The sequence below is a fragment of the Calliphora vicina genome, chromosome 2 (genome assembly GCF_958450345.1).
Source record: "Calliphora vicina chromosome 2, idCalVici1.1, whole genome shotgun sequence".
NCBI lineage: Eukaryota > Metazoa > Arthropoda > Insecta > Diptera > Calliphoridae > Calliphora > Calliphora vicina.
In genome coordinates, this window is record NC_088781.1 from 98,910,261 (window position 1) to 98,923,624 (window position 13,364).

General features: G+C 29.3%; 1 protein-coding gene across 5 annotated transcripts in view; it reads right to left on the reverse strand.

Moving 5' to 3' along the window:
• Window positions 1-13,364, reverse strand: part of Npc1a (Niemann-Pick type C-1a) — a 56,904-nt gene that overhangs the window by 12,932 nt on the left and 30,608 nt on the right. For 3 of the 5 annotated variants that reach the window (XM_065499537.1, XM_065499536.1, XM_065499540.1), the window contains 4 exons: window positions 7,799-7,875; window positions 7,337-7,558; window positions 7,073-7,265; window positions 2,246-2,374 (listed from right to left, as the gene is read on the reverse strand). In XM_065499537.1, the coding sequence (XP_065355609.1) occupies window positions 2,246-2,374; window positions 7,073-7,265; window positions 7,337-7,558; window positions 7,799-7,875 (621 nt within the window). The remainder of the gene's footprint in view (window positions 1-2,245; window positions 2,375-7,072; window positions 7,266-7,336; window positions 7,559-7,798; window positions 7,876-13,364) is intronic. The other 2 variants (XM_065499538.1, XM_065499539.1) reach the window with 2 other exon arrangements.

Here is a 13,364-nt window from a genome sequence, read left to right on the forward strand (position 1 = left end):
CGTATTGACAATAAATTCAAGAAAAATGCAAAACGCAAGTCGTCGTAGTCGTTTTTATTCGTATCGACTACAACGACACTTGAGACAGATTTTCCAATAGCTGAAAGGAAACCCTAGAAGATCTGAGTTCCCGTAAATGCCGACAGATTGATATACCGGAGTTATTAACCAGATGCACTGTTGACTTCAACCCTAAGGAGATTTGGTGTGAATCCTTTCTTGCCGACTACTCCGCCTCAATGGGGTGCAACTCGGGCGCTCAGAGAGTGTCTGACAATCATTGAACATTGAAGGCATTAACACATGATATTCAATGAAACGTTAATCTAAATATCATTAAATCGTACCGCTTCTTTATTTAAATTTTAATTAATTCCCAATAACTTTCACATTAGAAAAAACAAGAATCTCAAGAAATTAATAACGAGAATACAATATTATTGATTTTGTTCAATGGCTTAGGAATAAATCAAAGAAATCATTTTTTTGCATATATCTCTATTATTACGATATATAGGACTTATAGATATGAGTTTAGAAGTTATTACAAACTTTTAGAAAATAACATTTTCTATATTTTGATTGCAGATAATTTTTGCAAAGGTTTCCTGATGAAAACGCACAATAATAAATTTCAATTAATTTAACCAGAATATTTAAGCTGGAAATATAGCACGTTAAAACTAAAACTTATAAATAAATAAGATTTTTAATTCCCATACATAATTTTATGAAAAAAATATATTTTAATATACAATTGCTATAGTTTTGAAGAAAAATCGTTTGCGAAGGTTGTTAAATACATTTTTGAATTCTAAAACCCAAAACTCTTACTAGGACAGAAGCAAATGTTTAAAATATGCTGCTAATTTAAACTAAATCATTCGTTTAGATAATTTCTTTAAAATAGTAAACATATCAAAAGATCAAAGTTTGAAAATGCTAACATTTTATTAATAGATATTAAGTAAATAAATGGAAACTTTTGCAATTAAATTTACTTGATCGACAATTAATTTTATAGAGAATCCATTAATGTGTTTATGTGGTATTCGATTTCAATTTAAACAAATTTATTTAGAAGTCAGCTAAATTGTTCATGATACGAGTATGTAAAACAAATGAAACGAGAAGGACTCATACTAGCGTTAATTATTGTTTTTTAAAATAACTGAATACTTAGTCCAATATAGTTATAATATTATTTGGATACAAATTTATAGTTACTGTAAAATGATTGAATATTTCAACATTTAATGAGTAATTGAAGTTATGTTTTAAATTTTTTCAGAGAACAAAATGACAAACTTAAAAATGTCAATAGAATTGATTGACTCTATAAGAGAAAATTACGGATGTAGCAGACAATCATACAAGTTTTATGTAAAAGAATTTATAGATTCTATAAAGTCTTAAATAATTCATTTGATCAAAGCTAATTGAAATTCAATGTAAAATTATTACTTTTACAATGTATTATGAATGAATTTGTATTGAATTTACCTGTTAAATTTTAACAAATGCAATTTTATTTCATTAAAACCTTTGAAATGCAGTAAAATAGTTAAAATTAAATTTGTTTAAATCTCTAAGAGAAAATAATAATAAAATAGAAATAAAATCTAATTTGATTTGTTTAATTATTCCTCATTTAAGGTCATTTAACTATTATGAGTTTCAAAACAATAGAGTATAAAAAAGGGTCAGAAAATTTTCAAATCAAAACATTTATACACAAAAATGTTGTATAATACAAATACATACATTTATAATTAATTAAAAAAAATAAATAAACACAAATTAAAGCCATAAATATGAGAAAACTAAACGAAAAAACAAATTCAGCACAATAATAATGAGAAACAGCAATAATATTTTGTTATTATTTTAGATAAAGAACAGTAGAACAGACAAGCGTTAGCAGAAACAGCAGACTTTTAGGCAGACTTTAATTCTGCCACAGCTTGTTTTTAATGAATTATTTATGTAAATGAGAATGAATGATTTGTAGTTTAAATATTTTCTTTAAATACATAGTTAATTATGAAATACATATATTTACAAGAGATGAGATTAGATGGATGATTGAATTAATGGGAAATCATGAATTTCAAAAGCAATTGCAATTCTTAAATAAACAAAGTAAAAAATAAATAAATTATAAGTGCCACCAAATACAATTAACAAAGTGTTTGTTTTGTTACTTTCTTAAATCTTTTCTTGTAAATATCAAACCAAAACATACTGGATATTTTTGATTGCAGGGGTGAATCCTCCTCGGGTGCCAACTCATTGCTGACACTGTGATCACCAGTGAAACGTCTGCCAATGGACGAACTATAACGATTATCCACCAAACCATCACCTAACAAAACTTAAATAAATTTGTTTTTTTGCCAATCAATATTATCAAACATCAATTAAAAAAGAATAATTAATTATAAAGAAAATATATTAATTAATAAATACAAATTATAAGGCGACATTAAATTTATTGAAATAATAAAATATTCTTTAGTTTCAGATGTTTCTACATTCCACTCAATATTAATTGGAAATGTCTTCCTTCCTCACTTCTCAAATGATGAAAATGTTAGATATACAAAAAAACGATATGAGTATGTACTATTTTTTGAAAAATAATAATTAGAGATTACTTGGGATTTGGTATATTTGCAAGAGTAACAACTGCTTCAGATAATGGCTTCGGATTTACTTATGCTATTTGCTTTTGGGGAAATGTATTCCAGGTTTTTAGGAAGTCTATAAGCCGTTGTCAGCTATTTTAAGAACCTAGTTTTCTCAATGTAATTTCTTAGTAATTTGCAATAAGAATTACTAAGAGCTTTCGCTTGTATCCATATAAAAATGTTCGTCATTAATTTGCTAAAGACAGGACAGTGGTACATGTAATGTTCCTATGTTTCGTCCTCTTCCTCTCGCTCTTCAGTTCGTATTGTCGGATAGACGGATATGAACCAGATGAGCCTACAACTGTGTCCAGTTAACACATTAACTAGTCTTCTGATAGTTGCCCTATTTATATTCAGTTTCTCTTTAGGTTTGGGTTTCCCCAAGTGTGCCATCTTCGGGGTTACGCTCCATTTCTGGCTCAGTTACAGGATACGTTGAGGGCTTTTACTTAAAATGTTGGATATTTTCCTCTGATCAGTTTCGAAACATCATATGCATAAAAGACGAGTTTGAAGGATTCGCGTAGAGTGATCAACCCTGTAAAGAAGCAGCGGCCGATGCTGTTGGTGCCGTTTACCATCTAAATGTTTATTAAATTAAAGATGCTGTTGTTATAACAGTTCCGCTGTTGTTGGAAGTTCTTCCCGGTTGTATTGAGTTGTTTGCTGAGTAGACAATCTTTGACCGATTGGAAATCGGATCGTTCCGGAGCGTAGATTCATCCTAGAAGGAACTGTTGCGTCAGTATGACGTTATGTTCCTAGACCGGTAGAACCTTAGTTTACTCGTGAAGGTGGTGTTCGGACGTAATTTGGAGGCAGCCTGTGACGGTCCTTAAGGCTGCATTTTGACAGCTTTGAATATTTCTCCACTGAGTATTACTTAACAACAACAACTATACAACTAAATATGTTGTTGTTCTATGTGCTTTCCTGAAGCCATTATGGTGAAGCTAGAGGAATAATTTCGGGAACCAGCAATACCTTAAATTTCAGCAATTGACGAACTGAATCTGTGTAAGTATCTTCAACATTAACTTTAGAAGGTATTTTGTTGTTATATATGTTAAATGTGGTGGGTGTCATAAGGACCACATGCTGGGCATAATTTGGAGACGCCACAGTCTATGCGGGACCAGAAGGCATTAAGCCTGTTACTCTTATTTGAGCCAGAACGACCATTGTTTTACGCAGCATAATCTTCATGGCATCTCCTACCGACGTAGTAACATTGATCATATTTCACAATTTGATCATATTTCGCAATTTGTGAGTGATTGATAATGGTTTTCGCCTTTACTGGGAATAATTAAATTCTTACATCTCCATATTACGACTCTGTTAGTCCAGTTAAGGAATTAGACACGTGCAGCTCGCACTGTATGACCAGATATGATGCACTAATTTTGGCGTCATACAATTTTTGGAACTTTCAAACTATTTTTCGTGTATTGTTGTGGCGGTATTTTAGTGGAACATAACTTTTGGGCAGGCGCGGATCCAGGTCAACCATTTGGGGGGGAATTAAAATTTGTTCTACATTTTTCTTTTTATTCCTTTTTTATATGAAAACTTTTCGGTTTTGTGGGGGGGGGGTATTTCCTATTTCACCGCCTATGGATCCGCGCATGCTTTTGGGAGTGTAATTGTGTACTAACAGAATTGTTGTACCTACAGGATATTGGCGAGTGTTATAATTTCTGACTGGACTTTTTCAATATTTTTTTTTCGTCTTATTAAAAGAATTGCACAATTTCAAGTTCTACTAAATTGTTCAAGTAATCTCTTTATTATTATTCAAATATTAAACAAAAACCAATTATTAGTTAAATTTCCAAACACCATATTCAATACAGTGACCGACAAAAGTCTAGGTACGACCATCGCGGAATTCTAAACCATAATAAGTAAAAGTAATGATGCAGTTCTATTTCAAATGCATTTTTATTAACATAACAAAAAATATCGCTAAATCTATAATTAATTTAAACTTTTATTCATAAAAAATTAAAAAAATATATTGACAAAAGTCTACATACGATCTGTACACTAAATAAACATTTGTCAGCGAATACAAATTTTCATTAAATTCAATATTTCGTTGAGCCACCACGGGCATCTACAAGCGTCTGGGCATCGAAGCAACTAAATTTTCCTGTTCTGCGGACGTTATATTTTGCCATTCTTCTGGAAGGTTCTCCTTTAACATTGGTGTGTACAATTATCATGGGACATGGTAGAGTAGCCAATCTTTGACAATTTGAGACCAATGTTTCAACTTTAACCAAGAGTTAAAATATAAACGGATACTCTCAAATTTTGTTCCAAAATGGATTTGTACTGATAACGATCCATATTATCCTCAATAAACACTAACTTTCCCACTCCAGAAGCAGCGACAGTACCCCAAACCATCACACTGCCAACACCATGCTTAACTGTAGCGAGTAAGTTTTTCGGATCCATTGCTGTATTTGTTTTACGCCATATTTCATCTCTCCCATCACTTCCAAATATGTTATACTTCAACTCATTAGTGAACAAAACTCGCTTCCAGAATTCCATGTCCTTTTCGAAGTGCTTTTGGGCGAATTCCAAACGAAGTTTACGATCCGTTCGCTAATTTACGAGGAGTTCTGCTTTAATTACCATTATTATTTAAGGTTCTTTGAATTGTTCGTGGTTGAACAATAACTTCTGATCTTGTTGCGGGTTCTTTGGCCAATTTTGTGGTATTTACTTTTGAGTTTTTGTTGACTTCTTTTAAAATGAAGATTATCAGCCCAATTATAAATTAAAATTCCCCGGGAGTTTTTTCCCTTTCCTCATTTTTCCTATTCAAATTCAATGGGAAAAAACTCCCGGGGAACAAACTCCCGCGGAATTTTTTATTCATAATTGGGCTGTATATCTCTACGATGTAGTTTCTTTGGGCGACCACTTCGCAGCTTGTTTTTAACTCTAACAGTGTTTTCAAAGTTACTGAATATTGTTTGCACTGTAGACCTAATAAATTGCATGCTTATCTGTTAGTATTAAAAAAAAACCAGGGCATGCTGTTGTCATATGTAGACTTTTGTCAATTTTTTTTTATTGTTTTTTATGAATAATTTTGCCAGTTTACATTGCAACATTTATTTTGGTGCTATAAAAATAGATTTCAAACAAAACTGCATTATTATTTTTTTATTTACCGGGTTTTCTCTAATAAAGTGGCAAAAATTGTGGTCGTATGTAGACTTATGTCGACCACTGTATGATTTTCGTTAAAATTTTCTATTGTTTTTTGTGTATGCTGATTAGAAAAAATAAATTAAACCTGACATGTAATGAAGGAATGACAAATATTTATAAAAAACCAATATAATATGTTTCAAGTATAAAATCTGTATTATATTAATCTATTGACTGATTATATTCTATATTCTAACTGTTTTTCTAACAAAATGTAATCCATATTGCCATTAAATCAAATCAAAAGTTAATGTGTTAATCACACTGCATAAGAAATTAGTTTATTTACAAACTTTTAAAATCATTTGTTTTGGACATTATTCATTTAGCACGTGTTTTTCAACATTTTATGTGACTAACATTAAATCATCCGAATCAATAATAAATTCCCTTTCGTTTTTGCCTAATACAAAAAATCATAATAAATATAAAGGCTTTCTGATGAATTTTGAAAATAAATATTTTAAATATTAGAAAATTAGCTCTAGTGCTTAGCTGGCAATAATCTATAAACATTCATTGTGTGCAAAAAGTTTATAATAGCTCTGTACTACAGTTGCTATAAATGCAATATTCACAGTATTGAATTATGAAAAATTATATCTTATTAATCATAATTGAATTCGTATTGAATTTATTATTTATACTAAAAATCATTAATCACCAATACACATCGTTATTTGTATAGTTTTACTTGATAGTATTTATATCCTAAACATGCACATATTTAAAATTCTTATTGTTGGAAGGTATTTTCCAAATCATACGAGTATTTATATTTCTAAAGTTAAATTTTGTTATAATGATTATTCAAATATGAATGTACTCCACCATGCAAAATCACCAATAAAATAATATGTTCCTCACGTAATGCAGGCCTCTCTATCCAAAAAAAAAAAAAAACAATACAAACAAAAAGAAACACACTACGAAAATAAAAACTCATATTTCTAGACTCAAATGTGCTGACATATGAATAAATTGAAATAAATATAAAGAAAAGTTGACCAAAAATATATATGTATATTGTTTATAAAGTGGCGGTGGTTTACTCATGGTGCTAAAGTTTTTTTTTATATAATTAATTAAATAATAAAAAATACAAAGAAAAAAAGGATGATAATGAAAATAAACAATAAACTTACCGTCCATGTTTTTGGAAGGGAATAAACATACGCCCATGAGGAACAATAAACTACCAACAATGAAGACGGCAATCATAATAACAGTAAAAGCATCAAAACCAGCTATAGTAAAAGGTTGTGGTGCTGGCGGTTCAGGAGGTGGTATGGGACATGATGCTTCGCAATCTGTACAGGAACAAGCTGGTGTATTATCCTGTAATTAGTACAAATTGATTAATGTTAAGTGTACATAAATTTTTTGCCATATAGTTGATTGTGTCTTACATTTAATGGACTACTGCAAGGAACTGTTGGAGGATCCAATGGACGGTAACCGTCTATAAAGGACGAGTTATTCTCATGCTGCACATAAGTAATTTGAAAAGGTACATAAACGTTATTGGAATCACCCATATAGTTAAACCATTTGGTGGCACTACAGCGTGAGGCGCCATGTTCACCACATACTATATCCATAGCAAGTTGACCAGTTGAAGGTACCGATACCTGCAATTTATAAAATAATGTTTATTTTATATTCAAATTAACTACAATTAAAATGTGATAAAAATAATTGTAAATTAACAATTATCAAGTCACTTTTTAGAAAGAAATTGACCGGATATCGGTAACCTTTACAATTTGTGTAATGTGAAATTATTCAATCTTACTTATTTTTTTTTTACAAAATCATCGACATTTCTACATTAGTATTGAATCGAAAATGTTTGCGTTAAAAAAACTTACCTGAGAGCATGATTTGTAGGTACTATTTGTGTAGTTGGCTGTTATATGTAAATCAATATTGTTGATGTATAATTTTCCTTTAAAAATAAAATGTTTAAGAAGAACATTAATAATTTATTCTTGTTTAAAATGCACATATGTACATACAATTGATGATTGTTGTCGTCATAATCTACATATAGAATATTTTAAAAATATATTTATATGCGGACAAAATGACGACAATACATTTGGTTTTAAAATACATAGTACAACATATGAGCAGAAATCAAAATCTTTTAAAAAATGGGAAATTATCTTATATTACTTTAAATTACCTTAAATTTTGTTTATGTTTCGATTCGATTTTTATATAATTTATTAATAGCTAGTTTCTGGGATAAAGATAATCTGAATTCTTCGTTTAAATCTAATTTAAACTAAAAAACTTATTGTTTATTTACTATATAATCTCGGTTTAACTGAGCATCATTGGTAAGTTTAACCTAAGTATAAAATACCAAAGCACAAACAGATGAAAAATAAAATAAACAATTCAGCACATCATCTATTTGTTTTGATTGGTTTTATTAACATCAATATAATTTTTAATATACATTTTATATACTTTAATGTCACATTTTCTTTTACAAAGTTAAAATTTATAAAAAAAAATTGTGTAAGCGGTTGCTTTTTATTATAAAATTTTAAGTATTGCCATATTTATATGAAAAATTTTGAGGAATGCACATGTGATTTGACTGAATAGTATGGCAATGCTTACAAAATTAATCCATTAGTGAGAAACAGAATAATTGGTTAAATCCCGGAAAATATGTTTCAGGTTTAATACAACAGCGTGTTACTTAAAGTTTAACTGACAAGTAAGAAACTAGCTCTAAGAGAACTTTCGACACGATTTAATAAACATGGTACCTTGAAAGTGCCATGACGAAATGTGTCAAATAATGATATTCTAGGAAACTACTTTGGAATTTATCCTCTGCAAAATAAAAAATAATGAATACATTCAAGATTTCAATACAGTTTTTCTTAGTTTTATGTTTGAATGTATATGTTGGAAAAAGTTTTGAAGCTTTTTTAAAATTAAAGCAAAAGTTCTATTTTAAAATAAAGTCGACTTCAACAAAAATTAACTTTAAAATTTCGTTCATAGTTAGGGTGTATATTTTTAGGGAAGTTATTATGGTATCAATTTATATTTTTGAGATATTTATTTTTACATTGCGGAATATTATTAAAATAATAGTGTACAAAATTAAGGGATATGTATTTAAAAATATCCTTGCTTAAAGGATATTGTTTAAATTTATTATAATTTTTCCGTCGAAAAGGAATTTTGGTGATATACTCAGAAAATTGAAGCCTCTGGGATTTATATAAGACAAATACTTACAAAGATACGCCTACAAATATATTTGAAATTTTTTGATTACTCTTTAAAATAATAGGAAACTTTTACTAGATGATTATATCTCGTGATCCCCTCATGGTCCCACTCTGAATTGATTATGTGCTTATAATTTACAATGGCTTATAATTGAGAAAAATCTTTATTTTTTAAGATATCCCTTGTTCAAGCACAGTTTTTCGTTTCAATTTCCTGTGTTCAAAAGAAAAGGCTTTTTAGTAAAATATCAAGGTCTATTAATAAGGTCTGTGCAACTAATCAGCTGATAATTTTTTGCCCCTTTGTGTTTAGATACTGTGCTTGTCAAAATCGAAGTTTTGTAACAAAAAAAGAAAATATAAAGATGCCAGGAAGCGAACCTTTTTGAAAATGATTCAATTAGTTTATTATCAATATTTTAAGAAAAATCTCCTAAAAAACTTTAGAAAATGTTTTATATGCAACTAAGAACTGTGTATAACATTATATACCGTGCTGGGGAGGAAGAATAATTGGAATTAAATAAATCAACATGCAGAAAAAAGGCTCTTACAAAACGAACTGAGAGAAAATAATAATAACTATTGAAACAAATCCACAAACAGGCATGCAAAGGATCTGGACTGGATCTGGACCATCAGTTTCGCATGAAATAGTTCAAAAATGTCTAAATAAAAATAAATGTTCATCGCGAGTAACTATAAAGCTGCCGTTACTATCGGGCAAAATGTAGATTAAAAACTACACTTTGCTATTGATCACAATTTTTTGTCAATAGAGTGTTAGGATGACGTTATTTATTGTGATGAAACTAAAATAATGCTCTACAGCCCCGGTGGACCAAACATGGTTTGGAGAAAACCACTAACTGCCCTTGAAAACAAAAATATAATACCCACGATCAAATTTAGAAAATTGTCTGTAATGGTGTGGGGTTGTATTTCAAGTAAACAAGTGGGATAAATTAGAATTTTAGGAGACGTAATGACCATGACCATGACCAAAATTCGGTTTCTTTAACGTGAAAATGACGAAAAATTTAAATACAAACTATATCATGACAACAACCCAAAACATAAATCATATTTATGAAGACCGTGGTTTTTTAATAACTGCAAAAAGGTTATCGATACACCTCCCCCAAGTACAGATTTGATTCCCAAACATGAAATTTTCTGAATAAAATGTTGGCAAAAAAGCCTTTGGAATAAAAATGAGTTAATTAGATTTATTAATGAAGAATGGTTAAAAATTTCCCTTGTATAGGATATTCTAAAACTGATGCCGAGCAGATTGGCATCTGCGATTGATGGTAAACTTACAAAGTATTAGAAGATTACGTTACCAAAATCGCTAAAAATATATGTATAAAGGCAGAATTAGTCTTTACTTTCTGTTACGTTCCGAATCAGCTGTTTCTATTTTGTACATGAAAAACATGTATAAGTAGTTAGTTTTTCTGTGCTGTTCCGTTCTGTTCCGGACGAACCTGTTAAAAACAAAAATTGTCTACGTAATTGTAAGTGACAGCGGCTTTTCAAATAAAGAAGAAAATTATTTGTTATTAATTTTGTGAAATAGAATAGAAATTTGGAAAAAACGAGCCGTCTCACAGTGGGGTCAAATGCCCCTTTTTTACGGATTTATTAATATCTCAACAACAATAATAGCGACGCTCGCAAAATTTTACGTGGGTAGCCCTTAGACCAATCCGCATATTGTAACAAAATTTTAGGGATATAGGAGGGGAAGTCAATTACCCACCATATAAAATAATTATTAACTGTGCTATATCTATAGAACTACAATAGTTATGCACACTAAATTTGCTGCGGGTAACTCTAAAAACAAACTACATGTTCCGCCAAAATCTGAAGGGTATACGAGGGCTGAATCGGGTTCCCCCCATACAAATGAATTATTAATTCTCCTATATCTATAGAACTACATCAGTGAGACACACTAAATTTATGCATGGTATTGATAAAAAAAAACTACCATACTGTTTTAAGATGATATCATTATATTAACTAGTAATGGGAGGTTGAATAATAGAGATCTTTCCCAACTCCTGCCACTAAAAGACTTGCAAAGTTTAAATGCACTGCTTTGAAATTTATACAACACAATATTTGAAATGAGACAATATAAAAAATCCCGATATAAAACTTTAAAATACTCGCGATCGCTCTCACTAACATGATTTTTTTATTAAGTTAAATTGCCTGCTATCCGATGACTTCGTATTAACTACAAAAAAAAACTTCGAATTAATCACAAAAAAAAAAGAGAGTTAAATTGTAAAAAATCCTCGTGCTATTCATTCACGATTAGAAAATCAATGGATGGAAAACTAAACTAAAATAAAGAAAAGTAGTTGGTAAAATTTTATTATTGTTTATCTCATTATAATACAAGAATATAGCCACATCCAGGCCTGACTCACACGTGACTCTCGTATTATTAATCACAACACTTGCACATCTCTTATAAAACAAAAAAAACAAGGACAATAACAACAACGACTGCAATAAAACGTTTATCAGAATCGCAAAGTGCTTTTTGATGGTAGACTTAAAGGGTGAAGCTTTTACTAATTTACATATAACTTATGAGGCGCAGCGATGCGCAACCTAATTTTTTCTGAAACAACGCCTAACTGTCCAGGTTTTTAAATTATATTAAATTCTCTGCCCAGCTGAGCCCAGCTAATAACTTTATGTCCATTTGAACTGACAAAATCCATTTTTTTTTGCACTTCCAATATAAAAACTAATATCAAAGCCACTTCCACAAATAATTCAAATTTAAATTTAACCAAAACATATCAATAAATACCTGAACTTGATGGTTGCATAATTAGATTTGTTAATTTTTTTAAATTACCTATCACAAATAGTATTTATTTGCGCAATTTTTTATTTTTTTTTTATCAATTTTTTAGGTTTTTTTCTCACAATATGTAATTTCAACACGTGCCTATAAAAATACCTTTTAATATTTCACATTAATTTTTTGCCTGTTGATGTAGAATTTTGTGCTCTATAAGCTGGCACTTTCAGTTTTCACGATACCTGAAATTTGTTTTTTCAATTAATCCGCAAAATTAGTATGTTTGGCCCCTCTGTGCGTCTGGTCGAAAATATCAAAGGAAATTCCCATTTAAGGTAAGTTAATGTGTTTTAAAGAGGAATTATGTGTTAAAAGAAAAGAAAAATTATATATTTTGTCACAGAACAACTAACTCCCATAAGTAAAATCCAGAACGGAACAGAACGCAACAGCAACGGAAAGTAAAGACTAATGAAGCCTTAATTCCATAGTACTTTATTTTGAAAACAATTATTTGACACTCTTGAATACTGTCTTATTTTCTTTTCTTCACTATAATTAGAATTTTAGGTTTCCTTTAAAATAAATAAAGAAGATAAATTGTAAAAAAAAATCTGCAAAAAATAAAAAAATATTCTTTTATTTATTTTATTTTTTATTTATCAATTAAATTATAAATACATATGTTGAATATTTTCAGCTTTGAAAACAATTTATTGACAAACTGTACATACAATTTGAGTTTGAACCTCAATAAAATACATGTTTGAGCAACTTCAAATTCTGTATGACCACAAAGAATCTGTGCACAAAGTTTAAACAAATTTAGAACGGGTAAGGTCCGATGCTTTGTCGCAAATTTTTCTTTCTTCCCCATAATAATCAACCAAATTTGACACTTTTGTCCTAATTTAGTAAAACGTAATGAAACGTTTTTTTCGAAAAAAATTTTAATTTTTCAATTTTCATATTTTTCAAAACGTATTTTTTGTTTCGGTATACAAAATTGAATTTTATAAAACAGAACAAAACGTTCCCAAGCGATGGAAATATCAACATCAAACGTTGAGAATTTTTATTCGTTTCAATACATTTTTCATTGATTTTTAAATTTTTGAATATGAACGTGTTTTTTCTTTTCATACGTAAAAAGTATAACAAAGAAATGTTTTTTCCAAATAAATGTAAAAAACAATCAAATATTTCAAAATTATTTCAATAAATTTTATTTGTTGGAAAATAAATAAAAATAATTTAATTTATTTGGCAGAAAGATGACATATAATCGATGTTAAAAAATTGACTTGAAACGCAAATATCGTTTCTTTTTATAAAATACAAAAT